At 45.5% G+C, this 20055-nt stretch overlaps 3 protein-coding genes across 10 annotated transcripts in view; 2 read left to right on the top strand and 1 right to left on the bottom strand.

Annotated features, from left to right (window-relative positions):
* NFE2 (nuclear factor, erythroid 2) overlaps positions 1–4842 on the top strand; it is a 7567-nt gene extending 2725 nt beyond the window's left edge. Inside the window, exons 1-3 of one of the 2 annotated variants that reach the window (XM_027106521.1) lie at positions 1130–2002; positions 2212–2380; positions 3563–4842. In XM_027106521.1, coding sequence (XP_026962322.1) covers positions 2267–2380; positions 3563–4564 — 1116 coding nt within the window. In that variant the 5' untranslated portion in view covers positions 1130–2002; positions 2212–2266 and the 3' untranslated portion in view covers positions 4565–4842. Of the gene's footprint in view, positions 1–1129; positions 2003–2211; positions 2381–3562 lie in introns of those variants that run through there. The other variant, XM_027106522.1, reaches the window with a different exon arrangement.
* A 2048-nt stretch (positions 4843–6890) lies between these two features.
* On the bottom strand, positions 6891–13344 carry HNRNPA1 (heterogeneous nuclear ribonucleoprotein A1). Of its 5 annotated transcripts, XR_003432826.1 has the most exons (12): positions 13232–13343; positions 12559–12675; positions 12145–12291; positions 11786–11996; positions 11596–11688; positions 11417–11509; positions 11088–11162; positions 10735–10884; positions 10042–10197; positions 9706–9771; positions 7247–7314; positions 6891–7034 (listed from the first exon to the last, which is right to left on the bottom strand). XR_003432826.1 is itself a non-coding variant. In XM_027106525.1 (11 exons), exons 1-10 carry the CDS (start codon positions 13244–13246, stop codon positions 9716–9718), a joined length of 1113 nt encoding a protein of 370 aa, XP_026962326.1. In that variant the 5' UTR covers positions 13247–13343; the 3' UTR covers positions 6891–7034; positions 9706–9715. The 5 variants fall into 5 exon arrangements, 4 of the variants coding, with proteins under 4 accessions (XP_026962326.1, XP_026962325.1, XP_026962324.1 ...); XM_027106525.1 differs by lacking the exon at positions 7247–7314; XM_027106524.1 differs by lacking the exon at positions 6891–7034 and having other exon boundaries at positions 7076–7314.
* Positions 13345–13914: 570 nt separating this feature from the next.
* The window catches only part of CBX5 (chromobox 5), a 31159-nt gene continuing 25018 nt past the window's right edge, over positions 13915–20055 (top strand). Inside the window, exons 1-3 of one of the 3 annotated variants that reach the window (XM_027106528.1) lie at positions 13943–14062; positions 17554–17663; positions 17964–18065. The gene's annotated coding sequence lies outside the window, so the exon portion shown is untranslated. Of the gene's footprint in view, positions 14063–17553; positions 17664–17963; positions 18066–20055 lie in introns of all 3 variants that reach the window. The other 2 variants (XM_027106532.1, XM_027106531.1) reach the window with 2 other exon arrangements.

Below are 20055 nucleotides of genomic sequence, written 5' to 3'. Positions count from 1 at the left end.
GTGTGTGTGTGTGTGTGTGTGTGTGTGTGTGTGTGTGTGTGTGTGTGAAGGACTGTGAGGCAAGAGTCATCGTCCCTGCCCCCTAAACCCCTTCTCCATTCACTTTGCCTTTGGGCAATTTCCGCCAGAACCTGGGTGGGGGAAGGTGGGGTTCCGGTGTTGAAATGGCATCCTGGACAGACATAAACACCCCACCCTCTGCCCACTTGCCAAGGGCCTGTGCCTATACCAACTCCCAGCTCTGGGGATGGCAATATAACAAGGGTTAGGGTTAGGGTTAGGGTTAGGGGGCAGGGGCTAGGGGAGATCCTCCTTCGAAAGGACAATGTAAAGTTCTCACCAATTTTGTGGTGAGTCAAAGAGTGGATCCCATATTAAATAGCTGTGATAGGCCAACCTTGTGGTGATCTAAGGTCATCCAGTCCTATGCTCTGTCCTTCTATAAGTCTCCCTCACCCACCCAGCCTGCCTGCCCTCACTTACGTGGCAAAGGTAGGGTGTGGTGTCTGGCCCTAAGAGATGAGGAGGTCCCTGTCACATCTACTTGAAGTCTCTGGCCGAAGGCAGGGAGAACAGATGAGGGTGAGATGGGTGTCGGGGAACAGGGAGGTGGGATGAGGAGAGAGGTTGACAGGAGAAGATGAAGGTGGGGTGAGGGGTTACTGAGAATGTTGAGCTATCCAAGAAGAGAGGGACCTCCAAGTTCAACTTGTCTCACTCCCTGGTTTTACAAATGAGGAAACAGAGGCTCAGAGAAATGTGATGGCTTGCCCAACATCATGCTGCTGCCCTGTGGCAGAGCTGCAGCTAGAGCCCAGATCCAAAGAAAGGGGGCTGGAGGGAAGTGTGTATTCAAGCCTCTAAAGAAATATTCCTTAGAAGAGAAAAGAGACTGAGATTCAGAACTTCCCTGGTGGCACAGTGGCTAAGAATCCACCTGCCAATGCGGGGGACGTGGGTTCGAGCCCCGATCGGGGAAGATCCCACATGCTGCGGAGCACCTAAGCCCGTGAGCCACAACTACTGAAGCCCGTGCGCCTAGAGCCCATGCTCCGCAACAAGAGAAGCCACTGCGGTGAGAAGCCCGTGCACTGCCAATGAAGAGTAGGCCCCGCTCGCCGCAACTAAAGAAAGCCCGTGCGCAGCAACGAAGACCCAGTGCAGCCAAAAATAAATTAAAAAAAAAAAAAAAAGAGTCTGAGATTCCACAGAAAGAGTTGATTGATGTCGACCGCCAATAGAGTCTCGGCGTATGGAGGAGACATGGGAGCAGGATTGGGAAGGCGCCTGGAAGGTGGGATAGGCTAGCGGAGTCGGCAACTCTAGGTACCAGACCTGACTCTGCTATCTATCAGCCTGAGTCTCAACTTCTGAATGGAACTTACAGGATCTTTGTGGAAATCAATCTCATAAACGAGTGCTTATAAACCACCAGCTCGGTTCTAGACAAATGCCAAATAAGTCTTTGCTGTGGTTATTATATGACCTCAGGAGAGAAAAGACCCCTGGTTGTGTGGAGTGGGGTATAGCCAAGATGACCCTGTGGGACACAGGGCAGAGGTCCAGTGTCTCCAAAGACCATTCCTCCTCTGCTGCCTGCTGCTGATAAACCTCTTATCTGGCCCAGGCAGGGGAGCCCAGGGCCAGGATAGGAGGAGAGGGAAGGGCTGTCTATCAGCCTGGGCCATATCTTAGAGAAGGGGAGGGGCTGTCTGCTTGGCTCTTCCCACAACACACTCCTTGGGGATCCCCAAGCACTCGCTCTCATCTTGGAAAGAAAAGACTGAGATCCTAAAAGTGAGGGCAGAGGAGGAGAGCAGGAGTGATCCCTGATGTTGCTGCAGGAAACAGGAAAAATGAAAAACACTGGATGATGTGACTTTTGTCCTGGCCAGTGATACAGTTTTGAGGAGTAAGAAGTAGGGGAAAGTGAAGGCATCTTGTCTGAAAAGAAGATAAAAACCTACTGTGCTCCCAAAGGAACTGCCTACAGCCATAGCGGGTGAGATACAGACAACACGGCAGAAAAAGGCTTTCTAGCTTAAGGAGTTTGTCCGATGATGAGTACAGCATGAATGGGGGTGGGGTAGGGCGGGGAATGAGGCATCTCCTTCCCTCAGGTGAAGCTGGAGGGAGGCTCTCCATGGAGGAGGACAAAATTGCTGACCTGTGGCAAGAGAGGCCCTAACTCCTGTTTCTCCTTTGACACAGACTGCTGGGACCATTTGGGCTTTCGGGACCTTGGACCAGGCCCTGGCCCAGTAGGATGCCCCCGTGTCCTCCCCAGCAGAGCAGGAACAGGGTGACACAGTTGCCCACTCTGGAGCTGGGTGAGATGGAATTGACTTGGCAAGAGATCATGTCCATCACTGAGCTGCAGGTGAGTGGGGTTAGGGGACAGGGGTGGGGGGAGGGAAAAGCAGAGAAACAGGGAGTCTGGCTGGGACTGAGGCCGGGGGCTGGAGCAAGCAGAGCCCAGGGTCTCAAGATGGAAATGTTCCAGGCACTGTGAAAGGAAGGGCTGGAGTCAGAGGGCGATCTGGATGGAAGACCAGAGCGTTGCGGGGGAGGGAGTGTGGATGAGCAGGAGATAGGAGTGGTGGGGAAGGAAGGATCTGATTGGGGGTGTAAGCTCTCTTGGCAGTCACTCTGCTTACGTCTCTCTGCCCCACCTCCTGTCCCGCCTTCCCTTCCTCACCTTCTTCTGTTCTGACCTCCTCCAATCCTGCCCATCTTCTTCCCTCATTTCCTCCCCCTGCCCTCAGCAGCCGGGGCGGGGTGGGGGTGGGGTCCCCTTTCCCTCAGGTAGCAGAGCTGTAGTTCTGACCTTGGGAAGGGGGGTCAGACTATGCCGGGGTCCTCTCCTCCTGCTAGTTGGACAAAGGGGTGTCTGTTGGCCTAACAATGATGCCTTTGTCCCCAGCTGGGCTGGAGCAGGGTGGCTCCCCGATGTGGGTTGGGGGCCCTTTTCCAGCACGTTCTCTCCTCCTCTCTGCACCTGGGCAGGGACAGAGGGACTGAAGGGGAGAGGGCAGAGCTTGTGCCGGCTCCCCAAGGTAACTCTCAGCCCCAGACCTGGCTCTGTGCCCACCCCCTTCTCTTCCCTGCCACCATGCCTGGGCCCTCAGGATCTGCCCTAAGCCCTCTTCCCACACAGCAGCTCCCTCTGCTGGGCACCCAGGGCATGGCCAGGGTCTGAACTTGACCCTTTGACCCTAGATAGTGGCAGCAGGAAAAGGGTTCTGAGGGTCATCCTGGAGACACTCCTTGTCTTCCTGAAGGAAATAAAGGGACATGAGCCATTTCAATACAGTAAGAACTTCTCCTGAAGAGGAGGGGATTCCATAATTGTTGCGTGACTTCCCTTCTTGTTTAAGCCACTTTCCTCGTGAACGAACTGTATCACAACTTTGCCAGAAGCTTTCAACGATACTCAGCACCGTTCTCTTCCCTTGTGCTTATCTCACTGGGTCTTTCAGGGGACCCGGCTTGGTTCTGAGAGACAGCTGGTTTCTTCTCTTCCTCAGCCTGTCTCCAAACCTTTTGGTGTCTTTTCTTGCAGGGCCTAAACGCTCCAAGTGAGCCATCCTTCGAGCCGCCAGCCCCATACCCTGGGCCCCCGCCGCCTCCAAGTTACTGCCCCTGTTCAATCCACCCGGAGGCTGGCTTTCCCCTTTCTTCACCACCTTATGAGCTCCCAGCACCCACATCTCATGTCCCAGACCCCCCATACGCCTATGGCAACATGACCGTACCAGCCTCCAAGCCGCTGACCCTCTCGGGCCTGCTCAGTGAGCCCCTCCCAGACCCCTTGGCCCTCCTGGACATTGGGCTGTCAGCGGGGCCATCCAAGCCCCAGGAAGACCCAGAATCCGACTCAGGATTATCCCTCAACTACAGTGACGCTGAATCTCTTGAGCTGGAGGGGACGGAGGCTGGTCGGCGTCGCAGCGAGTACGTAGAGATGTACCCAGTGGAGTACCCCTACTCACTAATGCCCAACTCCTTGGCCCACCCCAACTATGCCTTGCCACCTGCCGAGACCCCCTTAGCCTTAGAGCCCTCCTCGGGCCCCGTGCGGGCCAAGCCCACTGCACGGGGGGAGGCGGGGAGTCGGGATGAGCGTCGAGCCCTGGCCATGAAGATCCCCTTCCCTACGGACAAGATCGTCAACTTGCCAGTAGATGACTTCAACGAGCTGTTGGCACGGTACCCGCTGACGGAGAGCCAGCTGGCACTAGTCCGGGACATCCGAAGGCGGGGCAAGAACAAGGTGGCCGCCCAGAACTGTCGCAAAAGAAAGCTGGAGACCATCGTGCAGCTGGAGCGGGAACTGGAGCGGCTGGGCAGTGAGCGGGAGCGCCTCCTCCGGGCCCGAGGCGAGGCCGACCGGACCCTGGAGGTCATGCGCCAACAGCTGACGGAGCTGTATCGTGACATTTTCCAGCACCTGCGGGATGAGGCAGGCAACAGCTACTCCCCTGAAGAGTATGCATTGCACCAGGCTGCTGATGGCGCCATCTTCCTGGTGCCCCGGGGGACCAAGATGGAGGCCACAGACTGAGCTGGCCGGAGGGTTGGGGCTGGTGATGGAGGTTTCTCTTCATTCTCTTCTGATAAAGGTGCTCCCCAACCGTGAGGCCCAGAAGGAGCTGAGTTCTGTAGACCAGGAGGGACCACAGTGGGAAACCTGGCATTTGGAAGGTCCAAGGTGTGTTCAGTGAGGCTTGCCCGGAAGCGAGGACGTGAGGGGAGGGCTGGAATCTCTCTTCCGTGATTCCGTTTCCCAGGTCTCCAATCTCTTGTCTGAGCTTTGGTATATAAAGCACTCTACAGAAACAGCTTTCCGCTGTGTCTTCCTTCTCGAGGGAGGGTGATGAAGGGGGTGCCCTCAGAGCTCACTGCCTGCTGGTGGCAGGGAGGTAGTTCTGCTGAGCTTGCTTCTTTCCCCTACGGCTCTGTATGAGGACGTGTGGATACATGACGCTTGGGCCTGAGCAGTGTGATATCTACCACCTTCACTCTCCTTCTCAGAGCCAGGGGCCATGGGTGATTTGTGGAACCACACCTTCTCGGGTGGCCCCCTATTTATAGAGCTGGGATTGTTGCCAGAGCCGAGTAGACCCTCTGTGAGAGGTCCCTGAGTGTTAGGCCACTCCTTTTACAAACTTTGGGGCACTGGAATCCTAGAACGCCCACAGGCCGTTTTCCCCTCCTCATGCCTACTTCTACCGGACTCCCTCAGCCTGGGCCCTGATATGCCAGAGCTCTCTCAGAAGACTGAGTGAGCTGCTCTTGATTGCAATGAGAGAATTTGATTGGACACCCAAGTTTCAGGGGATTTCACACCCAGGTCTGGGTACCAAGTCTGCTCCACAGTGGAGCACAGTATGCATTTCAGTGAAATCTTCCATCTCCCTGGTTACATTAGATAGAAGTTACCCAATACTTGTTTCGGTGCCTCCGCCCCCCTTTCTAGATCCTTGAAGATCTAGGGCCTTTTATTAGTATATTTTTTCTTCGAACACGACTAAGTTTCAGAATTCTTAGCCACATGGATCAAAGTCCAGTCAAACCTCCTCCACACACCTTCATCTCCTTGCTTGGAATTGCGGTGGTTCCCACTCTTCCCAATCACTGAATTATATAAATTACATTTTGCTTCTTTACACTTCTATTCAATTTTACTAGCTCCATTTCAATAGAGAAACCTTACTTCCAAGTTCTGATATTCATTAGTTGAGACAAAAAAAGCAGACAGAAGTGATCAAACTGGAATCTTCATGCCTACAGATTCAGGAAAAAAGTGGTCTCTAGGGAATGAAAGCTTCCTAATAGATCTGAAGACAGTCCAACCTGTCAACTTTCCAAAAACCTGAACATGTGCGATCAAGTGGTAATGAGATTAGTTGTTCAATTTGACTAGTTTGCTTAAGAGATATCAGAATGAAGTTTTTCATTCTAACCAAACTCACAAAGATGGTTAATTCAGAGGCAAATTTAAACATTCATTCATTCAACCAATATTTACTGGGCACCCAATAAGCTGAGGTATCATTCTAGGCACTGGATAGTCAACAGGAGACACTTCCCATGGAGTACACCATAGCAGGCAAGACCCTCAGATACACATATTTAACAGTACCTAAGGCCAAAGACGGAAGGGTGGTCACAAGAATTTGAACAAGGTATTAATCTTCCTACAGGTTATTTCCTCATTTAAAAAATAGGGAATTTACTTTTAAGCAAACTGGTAGTCTCAGTTCTATCCCTCCAAACCATTGTTGTATGGACTTCCTTTACCTTCTTACCCTTGGCTCAATATTTTTGAAGCCTGAAATAGACCAATTAAATGTTCATTCACCCAAGATGAGATCCACTATGCCCCTCAGGAACTGAACAGATAAGCAGTTTCAGAAGAGACTCAAACTCAACAGCTGGCCTTCACTACAACTCCATTTTCCCTTGCCAGGAGAGCTACAAAAAAGACCTGTTCAAGAGGAGCAGTAGCGAACAGCTCACTTCTGGGTCAAGATTTACTCCTGCAGTGAAATTAAACCAGTTTCTCTGATTTCACTAAACCATGGATGCTGATGGGACAAACTTTAAAAAATAGCAATACACAGCATTAGAATCACTTCCAACAAACCCAGTACTTCCTCCATCTGAATGAACACGTGGCTATGCTTGAAACATGTATAATGCAGTTTTCTTTAAACAGCTTACAGTGACTACATGGAAACACTGCTAAGGAATGAGGGTAAAATTCTTCTGGTTTACCATTAACTCCTGCATTTCCCATTCTCAAACTTGACCTAGTAAAGAACATGCACTCTCTCAAGTTATTTACCATAAACATCATGAAGACGACATAGAAAACAAGAACTAAATCCAAGTTAAATGCATTTTATTTTTAAAAAGTCCATTCACAAAACTGAATGATTAATTCAAGCTGCGCAGCAGCTAATGACTACTGCATGGCAGTGAAAATGAAGTGCACAGTGGCTCAGATAAAGGTCCTCATAAGGATGGTCCTGCAAAAAAGAAAAAAGCATATACATAAGCAGGTGAAAGATTCTACAACTACATCCATTCTCTTTACTGAGAATCCAATTGCTTTAATAGCTTTTTGCCAGCTACAGTCTGTTAGATAATAGAACAATAGATCTTACTTTTTTTAGTTCTGAGGCACAGCCTGGCATTTTACTTTAGGAATACTAAGCACTGTTACTTTATAAAAACCTACCTTTTAGCCATGAGCTTGAACTGGAATTTTGTTTAAGAGTTGCTAAGCCTGCGGTAGCACACTCCTCCCTAGAAAAGTAAACAGCCTTTAAGAACTAGCTTTTCTCAGAGACAAGGTCCATCTCAGGCTAAGCCCTCCCACCCCCCACTAATGGTCCGCCCACCCTCCCACCAGCATTCTGGGGAAGATTCTAATATATTACTTTGAGCCATTGTTTTAAGTTAATAGGTCAAAAGATAGGAAATATAGAAATTAAAGGGTAAAAATGTATCACTGTAGAAGTAATTAAAGTGCTGACTTCCTTCAGTTGGGAGCCGCCAAGAGTAGGGTGTCAACTTAAGCAATTCATTTCCAGAAAAACCAAGTTCAGCTTAACTGGACTAGTTTTGGCTCAATATATTAAAGAAAATATAAGAGAAAGCTGGATTTTAGAGAGCTATATGGATGTAAGTAAAATCTGTTCTTACCTACCAGCATAGCAATAAAACCTTTTCTCCTGGTTCTGACTGCTAGTCCTAAGAGTCAGGTGTGCCTTACTCTTGTCTGCCTCCTTCCTTGCGATGGTCACTGAAACTTCACTCCCTCCTAGCTTTCATGGAGCGTGCCGTGGCCTGCCCCTGGCTTATCTGTACTCCACATACCACAAGTGTCTACTCTCAGCTGTAGAGTGTCTGACCTCGGAGCCATTCGCGCTATACTTGCTAGCAGTTCCTAGTAGCTGAACATCTCTCCTGGATCTTTAAAGGCATTGTCACGAATCCTGAGGTATCTGCAAACTCCCTCAATAGTTAAGGTTCCACCTGCCATTGCAAACTCAGCCAGTATCAAGCCCATGGAACTATTACCCACACTTTCCCACCCACCTCCACCTCCCACCCAACCCCACCCAACCCCCTCCCCAAACTTCCAAGTAACACACCCATGGGATGGAATACACAGTCCTAGTGATAAACAAATCTCTATTCTACTAAGTACAATGGCACTGAAATTGAGGGTACCAAAGGGAGGGCTCAAAGGAAGCTATGTACAAATAACAATGATTGGATATTAAGTAAACTGTTATAAAGGTTTAGAAGTCATTTTCTATACAACCAACATTTTAGAATGTTTGTGTCATCTTGTGCCGTATTTAAAGGAAAACTGCAGTTAGCATGAATTAAAGTAAATAACATGGCTCCTCACCATACCCAATTTTGATCTCCATACAGATAATTACTAGTGTGTCAATCCAGAAACCTATATATACCCACCCAACCGGAACAAAAACTGCAGTTTTCCTTTAATGTAAACCTGTTTTTGTGTTAAGAGTAAATTCCTTACTGATACTGGTCAGTTTAAAAAGGTCTCCCCAAAACTTCTAATTTGTGGATTTATGGGGTGGCATTAGCCAGCATCTGGTTTCTATTCCCTGGCAGAGTTTTGAACTTGAACTGTGATAGAAGCATTCAACATTATCAGGGGTAGTGGGTAGGGAAGGTCCAAAGCTCTGCCAGTCCCAAATCCATACAGTTGTCATTCCATTCAAGAGGGTATTAAATTGTTTATTTATTACACATGATAATGGATGATACACAAGCTTCATTCCCATCTATATCTGGTACCATAATCCAATTTAGATATATTGCATATGATGTGCCAACAATCATATATTAATAATCAAAAAACTCCATGACTTGGCTTGGGTGACCCTTTTTCACGGTGAACTCCAAGGTCACAACGCAGTAACTGTCAGTTCAACTACACCAAGGTTTCAGAAGACAGTAGCTTCTCCACCAAAGCAGGTTGTAAATAAATTTTGAATGGAACCTGGCATCACCCTGAAGGAGCTCTAACTTCGCACTGTCGGGGCGGTTTACCAAAATGGCTTCAGAGGAGACTAACTGTACACAGCACATTAAAAAGACACATTTATTCAGCGCCACGATCAGACTGTTACATTTAGCAATCAACAGCATGGGTGCAAAAAAAAAAATCTACATTAAAACCCTTTGTTGGAATGCTTTACACTTTCCACAGAACAGAAACTAAAATAACCTGTTATACAATTAGTCACAAATACAGTCCTCGAGTTTTTTTGCCCATACACATGAGTATTGTCTAAAACATGTCTTCTTTGTAGCAGCTAGGCCCTGCCACCACTGTGCTTGGCTGAGTTCACAAATCTGTTGTAACCTGTAGCTTCCCTGTCACTTCTCTGGCTCTCCTCTCCTGCTAAGCTTTGTTTCCTGTTGAACAATATGGAATAAAGTTGTTAATCTAAACATATTAAGACTCAAGGCTACAATCCAATAGCAAGTTGTTTCCCACAAATTTTGCTGATCTGAATATTAACTTAATATCCACAATTTTACTGTAATTATAATGTTAACTATGTTTCACTGCTCAGCTACATTAGGGTTACTGTGTTCATTATCAATTACAAGAAAATTAAGTGAAAACAAAAAAAGCTGTTCACTTACCTGGCAGTAATCAAAACCTTCTGCCACTGCCATAGCTACTGCTGCTGCTGGAACCACCATAGCCACCTAAGAACAAATTTGTTCCCTTAAGCTTTAGGAGTATGAATAATAACGGTAATACTTTTTATATTTGGGGCTTTCATATTTGTATTATATAAGTTCAAATTCACAAGTTTGGGCTCACATGATTTTCCTAACTGAACTACAAGTTACCAGTCACTTAAAATTTCCTCAAGATTTTAAATTGTCAGTTTTCCTGCACCTGCCCTGCCTAAAGGTCTAATATTTTCCTCAACGGTACTAGTTTAGCCCTCCCATACCACATATACACCATACCTTGGTTTCGGGGTTTGGCAAAGTATTGGCCTCCACCACCATAGGGGCCAGAACTTCTGCCTCCAAAGTTTCCTCCTTTCATGGGTCCAAAATTTGAAGACTGATTGTTGTAACTGCCAAAATCGTTGTAGCTTCCACCACCTCCAAAATTGCTTCCTAAGAATGGAAAAGAGGACCTTTATCTGTTACTCGGGGAAAATGATAAATTCTGGTGTTCAAAGTAAAAAAGTTGCTTGATCTGCCTTGCTCCCAAAACTGGTGGCTCCAATGTTTATCTTTGTATTTTATCCCTCCTGGGCAAGGCATTCAGTTGAATAATCCAATAATTAAAAAAAATTTACCCAACTCACGACGGTATAGCAAATAATATATTCTCTTGCTTTGAAGACCTTTACCCATTCAGGGGCACAGCAAACACATGCTGGATACGTCAACTAAGTGCCTAAGACCCCAAGAGTTAAGACACTAAATCCTGCTAGAATCTAATCTAATTCCAACTGAAGACACCACTATCCACTTATCCATCTATCTATTTGGGAGTGAGGCGGCCCCAGCTTAAAGCTAGGAGGAGGTAGCATTGCAAGCCCGTTAATTAAAAAAGTACCATGCAGCGTAACACACAAAAGCATCAAGTCCCCATACTAAAAGGCTAATCTAGCTATTGCACCAGTACTTGGATCACTGGATACCTACCACTACCACCGCCAAAGCCGCCTCCGCCTCCTCCGTTGTTATAGCTGTCACTCCCGCCATAGCCACTGCCCTGGTTTCCATAACCCTGTCCACCACTTCCATAGCCTCTGCTTCCTCCAGAGTAACCAGGGCCGCCTCCTCCATAACCACCTACAAGAATACAATTCTTCTCAATAAGACAAAAGTATTCAACAGTCAAATTCTGTGATAGCATGACAGCTAAAGGCCTGCTCACAACATGCTATTAGGTCAGAATTGAGCTTATCATGCACTAGACTTTTAATCTCTATTAGCCTATTCTAAAGGTTGCCAAAACTTTTAATCTGTGGTTCCTTAAATAAAACAAAACTTACCATCATTACCGAATCCATTATAGCCATCCCCACTGCCACCATATCCACCACCACCGCGGCTGCCACCAAAGCCACCTGGAGAAAAGCAGAATTAAAACAAACAAACAAAAACCAGGTTTGAAGTATGTGGATCGCATACAAGTCACCCCCTTCTAAGTCTAAATTTTAGGAAGCGTTAAATCAGTAAATTATTTCCGTATGCAAGACTAACTACCGGTTAGTGAGAAGCCAGAACTACATCTGGATTAAAATGTAACTTCGGATAAGACATCTGGGGGTAATTATAATTTTACCATTAACTCTCATTAGTAAACTATAACCACACAAACCTCGACCGCTGAAGTTTCCTCCACGACCAAAGTTGTCATTCCCACCAAAACCACCTCCACGACCACCACCAAAGTTTCCAGAACCACTTCGACCTGAAGAGACGAGTTTTAAGTGTTAGGCTGTACAAATTGGAATTGCTCAAAATTATGTTTAAGGTTTAATTAAGTAACAAACTGACCTCTTTGGCTGGATGAAGCACTAGCCATCTCTTGCTTAGATAGGGCTTTCCTTACTTCACAGTTGTGGCCATTCACAGTGTGGTATTTCTGAACTGAAAAAATTTGGAGATAAAGAAAACACCAACACAGCATTTAGAATACAGCATGGATTTCAAAACCCTTAGCAAATGCCAGCCACCCGATACTTACTGACAATCTTGTCTACAGAGTCATGATCATCAAAGGTTACAAAAGCAAAGCCTCTCTTTTTGCCACTGCCTCGGTCAGTCATGATTTCAATCACTTCAATTTTCCCATACTGTTCAAAATAATCTCTTAGATGATGTTCTTCAGTGTCTTCTTTAATGCCACCAACAAAAATCTTTTTCACAGTTAAGTGGGCACCTGGTCTTTGAGAATCCTAACACGAAAAAAATTAAGTTAACTTATATTAACAAAACCTATCCCCAAGTTAAGAATTTTAAGTTTGTTACACCCCTAAATGTTAAGTCCCCCTAGTGGCACACTTCCAAATGACTAAAGGAAGGGGGGGGCGGAAGATCACTTACTTCTCTTGAGACGGCCCTCTTTGGTTCCACAACTCTTCCATCCACCTTGTGTGGCCTTGCATTCATGGCCGCATCCACCTCCTCCACAGTGGCATATGTGACAAACCCGAAGCCTCTGGAGCGTTTGGTGTTTGGATCCCTCATTACCTTTAACGTTTAATACGTGGTAAGCCCCCAGAAGTTATTGCCTTTTCTACCTTAAGTAAGGCAATAGGAGACTTTATACCAACCCTTTGTCTGAAGCCCTTCAATTTCCCACTAACCATCTAAAGCTAATCAATTGGGAGCTTTTTAATCAGTTAAAGCCACACCTTACTTGAAACTATAATCCCATTAACATTCAGACGGTAATACAGCAAGCTAAGCCAAAGAAATCAACGAGTTCTACAGTCCTTTGTCTCTTTCAAGTCTTACCACACAATCTGTGAGCGTTCCCCACTGCTCAAAATGGCTCCTCAGACTCTCATCGGTTGTTTCAAAGCTCAAACCTCCGATGAAGAGCTTCCGCAGCTGTTCGGGCTCTTTGGGTGACTATGAGTAGGGGAAAAAAAAGCGGTAAGTGGGGCTATAACGCGAAACACCTTCCAGCTACAAGAACCAAAACTAAAACTAGATAGCAACGTACGAAACACTTATTGTTCCTTCTGGTCGCAGCAAGCCACGTGCTTCTCCGCACTGGGAGAGGTTTGTTGGGTGCTGGGTGGGCCGGGAGGCGCCGAGCGCATGCGTCCCTCACTCCCTTCGACGCACGCGCAACAAAAGGACTAGGAGGGAGGAGTACATCGCCAATATCGACTATAAATGCTCTTTAAGAAAGTCGCCCACTGAGACAAGATAAAAAAACATATTGAATGTACTTAAGAGTTTTGCAAAGTGGACCGAGCCTGCGTGATAACTAAGGGTTGCAGGACGGCAGCCTCATGGCGAAGAGGACAAAATGGCGACCTCAACTTAGGGAGGGGTAGGCCCTGGCAGAGACCGAAGAACTGCTGAACCGGCTGGGGCAAGCAGCCAAACCAGGCCGAACCCTACTGAACTCAGAAAGGCGCGAAAAAGAAAATTTAGGTGGAGAGAGCGTCCTACTCACCTCTGACTTAGACATAACGGCAGTGGAGGGTGGGGGGAGACGTCAACGATGCTTACTCGGCGGCGTCCACGAGCAGAAAGAAGTAAGCTACCGAACGTATCTGCCAGCCTACCTTCGGCCTCGCTCTTTTATCCCGCCTCCTCGCTTTCAGCATTGGTAGACTCCGCCCCTGAGTAGCTCTGATTGGATATTTGAAATTGCTCCCCCCCTACTATTGGTCTCTGGTACTGCAGTGCTGTGTAACGTCATCCGTTTGGGCGTTCTACGCAGTCTCCACCCCTCGGGGGGGGGGGTCTATGGGTTCCCGAGTAATATTATTAACTAGTCTGATAGGCTAGTCAACCAATCATTCATGTTTGAATGCACTTAGGTTATTTAGGTAACTTTTAATTCTCTACGTTACGAATTTTACGTTCAGCTCATCTGTCAAACCATGATTGATACTATGAATCAGAAAAGTAGTTAGCATGTAACAATTTTTTTTTTTTTTGGCAGCGACTGCCTGCTGCGCGCATGTGTAGTAAAATGGCGAGTTTACGCAGGCGCGTTAAGAAGTTCCGCCTGGCGCTTGGAACACGTGAAATGGCGGGCAGGAGACAGCGGCGAACCTAAGGCGCCTGCGTAGTGGCGGGAGTTGGGCCCCTTTTTGCGCAGGCGTAATGGGCGGGGAAAGGGTCCAGTCCCAGGATTGGTCGCGCAGGCGCAGGGAAGGATCCGTTTTGGCGGGCGGTTGGCGTTACGCAGAACGCGGCGGCAGCGGCGGCCTGTGGTCCGGCCTCACCACCGAGGAACAGGGGAGACGTTAGCGTGAGTGATCGGTCTCGATCCCGGGTAAGTGGCGGACAGTCTTGCCTACGCATGCGAGGTCTTGAACCGACTCCAGTTGGCCCCGTTATTGTGTGAAATGAATGGACCGCGGGGTGGGGGCCAGTGAAGGGGGAGCGGTGGGTCCACCCAACCAATGGAAGAACAGGGGCGGGATGTTTTATTCCCGTAGTTTCTGTGGAGCTTTGCAGCCGAAGAGTTTGACTGGCGAGTGAATAGGCCAATTGGGTCCTCCTTTAGCAGCCGACTGACCGGTCCTTGGGCCATCGGTATGTGGGAGGCGGGCTTTCTCTTCCTGAGCAGCGGCTCACTGAGCCAATGAGCACGAAGCGCGCGGTAGGTTGGGCTTCTCCAAGAGGCAGCGGATTGACTCCAATGGGGGATGCGGCAGTCGGGCGGTTAAATGGATGGACCAAATCTGGAGCCAGTAGGCGGACAGCTTACGGAAAGCGCTCGGGCTGGCCGTCCAATCAGCGCTCCAAAAGAGGGAGGTCTTAGATTTGGGGATGCAAGGATGGGGAGTCACTGCCTGCGATGGCGCGAGGGGGTGGGTATTTTATTCACAATGACTTGAACGAAGCCTTTGGGTCTCTTAGGCCACACACTTCTCTGGTAGGGAACCTGTAAGTTTGCTCCTATAGTTCTCGAGTTTGGCTTTATTTCCCCATGTAGGTACATCCCACCATCCAGCAATGTTTAGGTTTTGCGGGGGGGGGCAACAAGGGAGGTCTTTTGACTTTGAGAACTCGCTTCTTTAGGAAGACGGACTTGAAATGTTAGAGCGAATAGGATAAATCTCTTTGTATTGTTGTGGAAAGGTACCCAAGAAAAATCAACATAATTGTAATAATGCATATTTTCACGGACAAAGAGATTTGTAAATCCACAGAAAAAGTTTTGGAAAGCTACATACCAAAGCGTGTTACCTCTAGGGATACAGTGGGATGGAGACAGGTCCGATTTCCAATGTTTAAATCTTTTCAGGGATAATAATTTGTGATTCAAGTTAAATTTAAAAACCAATTGTTTTTGTGTTTTCAGTTATAAGCAAGTACTTCTCAACACCTCCTTACACCTCAAAAAAGTTCTATTTTTCAGTTAAGAACTAAGGTGATCCTCTGTTTAAAAATACAAATTTTAAAAAGGTAGCTTTTTTTGAGTACTTAGTATTGATACCTGCTAGGCATTATGCTAAATGCTTTGCAAGTATTGTCCATGTCCCCAGTGCCTTTATCTTAGGCTCTTCTCTGTGGAACTTTTCTCTCCATATATATCTCTTTCTTTACACCATTACACATCTCCTAAGCCCTTTCTGCTGTTCTATTGAGGATATCTGGATTTGGATAAAAAGGAAGTTGCTTAAGGAGGATGATACTTAGGGTGTTGGAGACAGGAGGACACATTCAGCACCTGGGTTATATTTTTGCCTTTTGATTATATTTCCTTCAAAGTATTTTATATGCAGTTCATATCTTGTTAGTAATGCCCATTCGTATCAGTCGAGTGTATTTTAGTAAAACAGAAATTTTCATTGCATATTGGCTATATCAGAGTCTATACTGTACTAATATTTACTGATTTATTTAGTGTCAAGGGAAAAATGTTTAAATACTGTAATAAGTTCAAATACATATGAAGTTCTCTTATGAGTAGAGACCTTTCTGACATTGTACAAAAGGAAGATGATTTTAGATGAGCTTATCATGAACCAGAGGAGAGATTTTCGTGTTCTCTGGCACTTGCAAAAGGAAAACCTATTTTGTATTTGCTTCTAAACTATTCGTAGGTATGCTAATAATGCAGCTACTTAGTTTATAAGAACTAAAGTGAAATAGATTAAGGGTATCTGTCCCTAGTTTATTTAGGTCTGAAAGGAATACAATCTTGATCTACTACAGGGTTTCTCAAGCTCAGCACTATTGATATTTTGAGCCTGATAAATGCATCTCACCTCCCCCCACACCGCCACTTGTGACAATCAAAATGTCACCAAATGTCCTGGGAGGGAGGGGTGCAAAATCTCCACTTGAAAACCATTGACTGAAATGACAGATGGTAGAGTTGATTATCTTGACAAAATCTTTTATTTTGCCAATTGGAATTTAGAAGGAGAAGATGGGTGAAGTGTTCAGGAAGTGTCCTTTGGTAAATGGATCACTAAATCCTCATGATTATGTCTTCAGATATAGCATGATCATTGTTTGATTGGATAAAAGGAAAATTTCATTAAGGTTTTTACCATTTCTTGCAGTTTGAACGTTGATTACATCTTGTGTTTGTTTGGCTTCCTAAAATAATGGCAAATATGTTTTTGAAGAAGGTAGACTTTGCTTCAGGTGCTTATTACATTCTCATTTGACTTAATCCTGTTTCCTTTAAAGTTTCATTATGCAAATAAATGTGCAAAGCACTCTGACATTTTCTTTTTTTTAATAAAATTTATTTTATTTATTTATTTTTGGCTGTGTTGGGTCTTTGTTGCTGCACGCCGGCTTTCTGTAGTTGCGGTGAGTGGAGGCTACTCTTTCGTTGCGGTGCGTGGGCTTCTCATTGTGGGGGCTTCTCTTGTTGCGGAGCATGAGCTCTAGGCACGCAGGCTTCAGTAGTTGTGGCTCACGGGCTTTAGAGCACAGGCTCAGTAGTTGTGGCGCACGGGCTTAGTTGCTCTGGGCATGTGGGATCTTCCCGGACCAGGGATCGAACCCATGCCCCTGCATAGGCAGGCGGATTCTCAACCACTGCCACCAGGGAAGCCCCTCTCTGACATTTTCTCATCTATAGTACTCTATTTCATTTTCTTAAAAACACAGGTCGATTTCTGCTGATCTGATTTTTCAGCTGTGTAGAGACCTGTACACTGGGGGAAAAGAAATACTGACTGAAAAATAGGTAACCAAATCATGCCACCCTAGATTACTCCGAGTAGATTCATCTCATTTCCAGCCCCACCTACTTGGCTGTAATCAGTGACCCCTTATTTGATGTTTTTAATGGTATATTTTAATCTGAAAAATTTCAGGACTTGAAGCTAGACTTTTTGGTTTACTGTGGTGTGCAAATAAAAGTTGTTTTTTTTATTGTAACTTCCCTTACAGTGTCACAGTTAATAGGTCTGATAAACATTTCTTTCTGGTGGGTAATTTTTCATTGAAATTCTGAGACTATCACATTGAAAATCCTAAGTTTAGACTTATTTCTTGCCTTTGGAGAACTTGGTTTGGTTGTTAATTTGTTCCTCTCTGTTAACAATATAAAATGCTGAGCCTTTGTTACAAAAATTAAATTTCAGGCACTTGCACTTAGAATTTAGAAGCATATTATTGCATCCAAACATGAAATATTATTCACTAAAAGGGAAAATAACACATCTTCGCTGGTCTGTCTGAAATACAGTAAGTAGAAATCTTCTGTCTGGGCAGGAGGTGAGCAAGATGATAACTGGGGAAAGAGAAAGAAAGAACATAGCTCTGAAGTGACTGGATTTTTATATTATCTAGGGAAGTTCTGGTGATTTTCACTGCCCTTGACAGTACCTCTGGAAAAGAGAGAAAGGTATCCAGGGTACAAAGGTTTCCAAGGAAGACTACTATTTTTTGCTTTTATCAAGGTATTTTATTTTACCATATAGCATGATTTATATATCTTATTGAAATAGCCCATTTAACATCCCCTGGTAAAGCATTTTTTCTTGTCCTTTTACTTGGTCTATTTTTATTTCCGTTTACCTTATGTGAAACTGGGCCTAAATGCTCTGGATGTTGATTTAAAAAGCAATAAATTACAGTGTGAGATATCACAACTGACTTAGTATGGCTGATATTTACACATTGTTATCTATGAACTTGGACTCTGGGCAGTTGTCTTTTTTTCCCTGACATAAACTTTGATTTTCCTTCCCTCCTTGTAGAGGATGGCTTTAGCTGATCATCGTACTAATGGGAAGGAGTCCAGGTCATCCTGAGAAGAGTTGGCTTGTGCAGAGTCCAGGACGCAGATTTGTTGGATTTCTGTAAGCCACTCGAAGCCACGTGTTCTTTTCTGATGACAACTTTACACTTGTGTTGGCAGAACACCCACAGTGACAACTGTTGCCCATGTTTAGTCTGTTCGGGAGCTCTACCAGATAGCATGTTTGGGGGAAGACCTACACTGTTCTTCTTGGAAGCTGTGTAAATATTAGATCTTTCTGAATTTATCTTCTCAGATCTGCCATAATTTTAGATAAATTGCATCCTGTGATTGCCTCAACTTACCCTTTGAAATGAAAGATTAAAGGGTTTAGGCATTCTTTGGGTCATTTAAAGCACAATTCTTTTTGTATCAGTAATTGGTTTTATATATGTCTGGTTTATGATTTTTAAAATTTTATTTCCCCTGTGTCTTGGTTTCCTGTGGCTGCAATTACCACAAACCTGGTGGCTTCAAACAACAGGAATTTATTCTCTCACAATTCTGGAGGCCAGAATCTGCAATCAAGGTGTTGAGCCCATTCTGGAGGCCCTAGGGGAGAGTCCCTTTCTTGCCTTTCCAGCCTCTGGTGGTTGTCAGTTTTCTTTGGCTTATGGCCTCATCTCTCCCTGCTCTGTCTTCATGTTGCCTTCTCTGCGTGTCTGTCTCAGAACTCCTGCCTCTCTTAAAAAGATACATGTGATTGCACTTAAGGCCCACTGATAATCCAGGATAAATTTCTCCTTTCACATCTTTAAATCACATCTTTTGCCATGTAAAGTAATATTCACAGGTTTGAGGGATTAGGTCATGGATAACTTTTGGAGGACCATCATTCAGACTGTTATACCCTGGTTCTCTAACCCCTATCCAAATAAATTTTACCTAATTCAAAAAGGAAAGGTTATTTTTAAAAATGAGGGGCAGCTGGGGGGCGGGGGAAGGCTCAGGAGACCCAAGTGAGCCAATTGCCCTCTTCAGTCCTTAGTTTCTTTTTTTTTTCTTTTTTTTTCTTTTTTTGGCTGTGTTGGGTCTTTGTTGCTGCACATGGGCTTTCTCTAGTTGTGAGCGGGGGCTACTCTGTTGCGGTGCGTGGGCTTCTCATTGTGGTGGCTTATCATTCCGGTGTGCAGGCTTCAGTACTTGTGGCTCGCGGGCTCTAGAGCGCAGGCTCAGTAGTTGCGGCGCATGGGCTTAGACGCTCTGTGGCATGTGGGATCTTCCCGGACCAGGGCTCAAACTCGTGTCCCCTGCATTGGCTGGTGGATTCTTAACCACTGTGCCACCAGGGAAGTCCCAGTCCTTAGTTTCTTATATGGAAGAAATTGGATAGGTGAGAACTAATAGCCTTCTGGACCTAGGACTTTTATGAAGTGACTGCTAAATTGTCTTGGAGTTTATTTTTGAAGTTAATTTTAAATGCAAATCAAGAACTCATTCTTATATTTTGGGCCAATGTAGTCCACTGGTGGTTTTGCCTAGGACTTGAGGGACAGAAGACTTCGTTGGCTGCTTGTCAACTTCTCAGGATGTTAACACAGGATAACAAACTGTACTTGTTAATTGTGTGTGATTTTCTAAAAAGAATGTAATGGGCTAGCTGGGCCACTTTTCACTCTTTCTAATGAGGCTGTGGACTGTGTAGTCTGGATTTCCTATCCAGTAAGAATAGTTCATCAAATTTAAACACTTACAATCAATTATACCTCAATTTAAAATTATTTTTAAAGAGAGGGGAGTAAGCAGAATTTTAAGAAAAGAAAATAGCACTGACAGATTTTTCTAACTGAAAATAGGTCATGGACCTAGTTTTAAAATTTTTCACATGCAGTCCTTTTTTTTTTTTAAACCAATTGGCATGCCGGATCTTAGTTTCCTGACCAGGGATCGAACCTGTGCCCCCTGCAGTGGAAGTGCGGATTCTTAACCACTGGACCACCAGGGAAGTCCCAACATGCAGTCTTATTCTTCAGACTTACTAAGTGCCTGTTCCATTGTGTTTCATTGCTAGGAAGGACACCAGAAAGCATAGGATTGAGATGGTGTCACTG

This window comes from Aethalodelphis obliquidens, unplaced genomic scaffold (assembly GCF_003676395.1).
Source record: "Aethalodelphis obliquidens isolate GAN/ISIS:26980383/991018 unplaced genomic scaffold, ASM367639v1 scaffold8, whole genome shotgun sequence".
NCBI lineage: Eukaryota > Metazoa > Chordata > Mammalia > Artiodactyla > Delphinidae > Aethalodelphis > Aethalodelphis obliquidens.
Note: the sequence above shows the minus strand (reverse complement) of the source record. Positions and strands in the feature narration are given on the sequence as shown.

What these genes read in the sequence shown, in the direction of transcription:
- HNRNPA1 (XM_027106526.1), bottom strand. An exon ending in TGCTTCATCCAGCCAAAGAG is followed by an intron (nt 11,510 to 11,595) that starts GTCAGTTTGTTA and finishes TCGTCTCTTCAG; the next exon opens with GTCGAAGTGGTTCTGGAAAC. An exon ending in AGGAAACTTCAGCGGTCGAG is followed by an intron (nt 11,163 to 11,416) that starts GTTTGTGTGGTT and finishes GCTTTTCTCCAG; the next exon opens with GTGGCTTTGGTGGCAGCCGC.